This window comes from Pygoscelis adeliae, unplaced genomic scaffold (assembly GCF_000699105.1).
Source record: "Pygoscelis adeliae isolate BGI_AS28 unplaced genomic scaffold, ASM69910v1 Scaffold242, whole genome shotgun sequence".
NCBI lineage: Eukaryota > Metazoa > Chordata > Aves > Sphenisciformes > Spheniscidae > Pygoscelis > Pygoscelis adeliae.
Window position 1 is genome coordinate 42,677 of NW_008824369.1, and position 4,353 is coordinate 47,029.

At 39.7% G+C, this 4,353-nt stretch overlaps 1 protein-coding gene across 1 annotated transcript in view; it reads left to right on the forward strand.

Annotated features, from left to right (window-relative positions):
- The window catches only part of LOC103913543 (putative short-chain dehydrogenase/reductase family 42E member 2), a 10,433-nt gene extending 7,533 nt beyond the window's left edge, over positions 1–2,900 (forward strand). The window contains exons 8-11 of the mRNA XM_009320043.1: positions 436–501; positions 1,171–1,234; positions 1,945–2,018; positions 2,652–2,900. Of these exons, the coding sequence (XP_009318318.1) occupies positions 436–501; positions 1,171–1,234; positions 1,945–2,018; positions 2,652–2,900 (453 nt within the window). The remainder of the gene's footprint in view (positions 1–435; positions 502–1,170; positions 1,235–1,944; positions 2,019–2,651) is intronic.
- The last annotated feature ends 1,453 nt before the right edge of the window (positions 2,901–4,353 follow it).

Sequence of the window (4,353 nt, forward strand, 5' to 3'; positions counted from 1 at the left end):
GTAACTTAGCGCCTTGGTTACACAGATGGAGTCTTACGGATTTCAGTGAGTCTTAGCTAGACTGAGAGCAGAACGTGTCCCACCACTTGGTGAATATGTGTTACCAGCACAAGTTAGGTATGGCACCGCTTTCAGTGCGTTTGGTAATCTCTGTACAGTCAGTATAGCCCTTCTGGATAGGCACATCTGTAATAAATAAATTATACCAAGGCATGTTAGTCACATAAACCACTTGTCCACCCATTTCATTGCACGCATTAGTGTAACTGATTGAAACACATGTAGATAGTTTGTTGGCTTGTCTGTACATCCATGCATATTTTATATTGCTGTATTATTTTTAAACTATTCATAAGGAGTGAGACAAAGAAAAAGAAGTCAATATATATGCAGTATTATTTTTACTAACTTGTCTCTTCTCTACCTCTTTAACAGAGTGGCCAGGTGTATTTCATTAATGATGGTGAAAAATCCAACCTTTTTGAATGGTTAACTCCGCTTGTACGTACAATACATACTTTATCTCCAAACACATTAACTTCTTTGACTGTACACAGCTCCAGATTTGTGTGCATGTTACATTTGGTGTGTTTGCTTTGGGTGTGAGAGCGCCGTTCTGAACGTGGGTTTAATTCCTGCTTGAAGTTCAGCGTGATTAGCACTGTAACAAAGCCTACCTAAAATATTACATTAAAGCAACTGTCTTCACTGAGACCAAAGGACCAGCTAAACCAGTATCCTCTTTTGAGTTGCCATTATCTTCGTTTCTTGGGCACACATCTGTTAACGGTGGCTATTTTGGGTGGACAAAAAATAGAAATGCTAATTATTAATCTGTAATATACATTCTTTTCAAAAGATCACTTTATTGTTAATGATGGGCTTGAAAATAAATATGTCATAATGTTAAATTAGGTGTCAGCAAACCATGACACTTTGATCAATTATTACAAACTGGTTTTTTTTCCTTTTTTTAAGACTGCCACTTGAAAATTACATAGTGTCTGCATGTGACATTTAACTGGAATCCCCCGAAAAATGAAAACTCTAACAGCAATGATGAATTTTTCTGTCTCATCAGTAAATATTTCCACAAATACCTTCTGTATTGAAACTTTAAAACTTGTTTGAGGTTTCTGTTTTTTTCACCGTTTTTAAAATTTCTTTCAGTTTGAAAGATTAGGTTGCAGTAAACCACGGATACGTATTCCTACTTCCTTAGTTTATGCATCAGGTAACTATATTTTATCAACATCTCTCTTTCCTGTCCACTCTACCCTCATTCCTAATTGTAATATAATGTTTTCGGGTTTTTTAATTTGCCTACAATTTTCAGTTTCATGTATAAAAATAATATGCTGTGTGCTCATCTAGTGTGCAGCAGTTAGGGGTGAAGTTGAGCTCTGTGCAGCATGTTGAAACCAGAATGATCTGTTAAGTCCCACAAAACCAGGTTTTATGTAGGACTTAACAGATGTATAACTTTGTGGAGTTAAGGGTATAAATATAGAAAGTTAAATGTAAAAATCCATGACTTCATGAAATACGCTGAAGAGTATCTGCTTTGCTGGATGGGTAAATTTCTTGTTCTCCTGTATCCCATGCTCTCTCCAGAATTAACCCCCATGTGCAGCTAAGACAGAAACCCACTTTGAGTATTTTAGTTACCACATTTTTTATGAAGTCTCCCGATCTTTTCACTAGACCTGTCACCAACCCTCCAAACCCTTTTCACACAAGTGCCTTAATTCAGGCTGACTGACGTATTAAGATTAAATGCAACCCCTTGTGAGCAAGTAGTCCTGTTGATGTTAGTAATAGTGCCCTGAGCTCTTAGGCACGTGATTATCCTTCACTATCATATACAGTGCAAGATATGCCAAAATCATAATGGCATAGCAAATTTACTATTCTTACCTCAAGTAGAAATCTGTTGTTATGCAGCCATGATAATGGAATACCTTCATCTGATGCTGAAGCCATTTGTTGAACTGTCCCCGCTGCTGACCAGAAATGAGGTAAAGTCTTTGTTTGTAAACCCCCCTTAATTCTCACAGGATGCTTACATACCTGTTAATACTGAGGTACACTTTAAGATTAAGTCAGTAGAAAGTAAAATCCACCCAGTACTACTTCAGCCTCCAGTTTCCAGGGCAAATGTGTGTGTCATACATTTTAGGCAATATATTATGCTCATTACCATATGCTCTTTGTAAAGATAAGAGCTTATGCTTGCAATCTGGGAGAGGCTGCTTCAGCTCCTTCCTTCCAAGGCCCAGTATCCTGTATGGCTTTGGATGGTCAGTTGGGCCCTAATTTCTGAAGATATTTAGGCACCTACGCGATGGCTTTTATCTGCCTCCTTAGGTACATAAGTGTGTGCATAACAAGAGTGCAGAACATTTTTTATGGATGTTTTCAAGACTAGAAGATTCTGCTTTGCAGGTTTTACTTCTCTTTGGGCTTTCAAGATTCTCCTTTTGAGTGAACAATTTTAAAAATAATGTGACCCGTCAATAGGACATTGATACAATGTTGTGGGTTTTTTTAATTTTACATTTCCTTTAACTGTGTCTTTGCTACCATTTACAGACTTTGTTCCGATTTCCTATGTATTCATATCTTTGTATGTTGACTCTTTTGCTCTATAGGTACAGAACATTTCTATAACTCATACATTTCGAATAGACAAGGCACAGAGTCAGCTAGGGTACAGCCCAGAAAAGTTTGCATTTGCTGATTCTGTGGACCATTACATTAAAACCAGACCGGAAGCCCCGAATCATCACATCTTCCTCAAAGTTTTGCTTTCTTTAATTGTTAGTTTAAGTTTGATCTTTCTTTCTTTAAGATTTGATGGCCTTTCAGTTTTGCATTTTTTTAAAGAAACACAAGACTGACTTGCATAAACTGCAGGTACTCAGTCACAGTACTCCTACCTGGATCATTCTAATCTCCACAATAGTTACTGGCCCCAATGCAATAAACAGGCAGTTATTTTTAGATTTAAAAACAACGTTGTAACATATCAGTAGCTGTACTTGAGAAATTAAAATACAGTAAACAATTACGGCCAAATCACTGAAACGGACTGGAGTCAAGATTGTTGCCTCTGTTTATTTCACACCAAAAAAACAACTTTCCAAATTGATTGCTGAAGTAAATGAGAACCTGCAGAAAGAACAAGAGCTACAGCCAGCCTGCAGTGCTTCACTGGTGAAGAAAAATGGCTAAAATAAGGAGAAGGATTGACCACAGCTGCTGCCATGGCTCACTACCTTGGGGAACTGAGGAACAAGCAAAGGGACAGACAGAACAGATTACTGTAAATAACATATACCAGCCGTACAGAGAGAGTTCACGCTGTGTGGGTTTCTTTGGTGAATTAGCTGTATCACTGCATATGAGGGAAAATAAACGTGTACTTGAAACTTTGCTGAAGTCAGTCTTGTGCCTCTGTGCACACTGTTCCAGAACTGCTCCCCGCCCTACCCCTGGGGTGCAGAGCCATCTGTGACAGCACCTCACGGCAGTTCGGAGGCCTAGGGGGTACATGCAGGTATGGTTTTTCACGAGTCAAAACTGTGTTTTAGTTAAATTGGAAGTTATTAACTAAGTTACATTAGTTAAGTGCATTTATGTCACAGTAGAAGAGTCTGCCGCTATGGGTTGCGCTGATCTTTGTACTGCTTCCTTTACCTCCTGTAGTTATTGAGGACAACAACTAAATAATAAATAATAATAAAGTTTAGCTGCTTATCAGCTGAACTTTAGGTACAACTATGTTTTTGCACCTAATTTCTGAAGTACAGCAGTTGTACTGAGCAAATCCCTGCAGTAGCTGAAGTGAACAACGTGCTGCTGAACAGCATTACTGTTCAGCTAAAATGGGCCTGAACAACAGGGGGTCTGGAAGGCCCCACTCCCTCCCGTCCACCACTCACGCTGGCAATTTATCACAGAAATCTTCTTCCCATCTGCATCTTTTCCAGCTGGTAACATGGGGAGGGAACAATCTGCATGATGCGAGCAGAAAGAGCGAGCTTGGGAGACAATACAAGGGATGGGAGAGATCTAGAGGAATCAAGGCGGGGGCGGGGAGAAATCATAGATGGATTTGAGAATTCTGGAGGTGAGGGCGCCTAGACTTCACCTCAGTTGCCTCAGCCCAGGACAGGCAGCAAAGGCCAGGTGCAGGGCCTGCAGGTTGAGGGTGGAGTAACTCAAACATAGCCCGGAAAGGCAGAACTGCTGAAATTAGTATTTCTGATTTTAAGCCAAAAGACACGCAGGGAGGAGAAGCCGCTTTCCCCAGTACGTACCACCACTTTCTGCAACTCCATTTTAACGAGT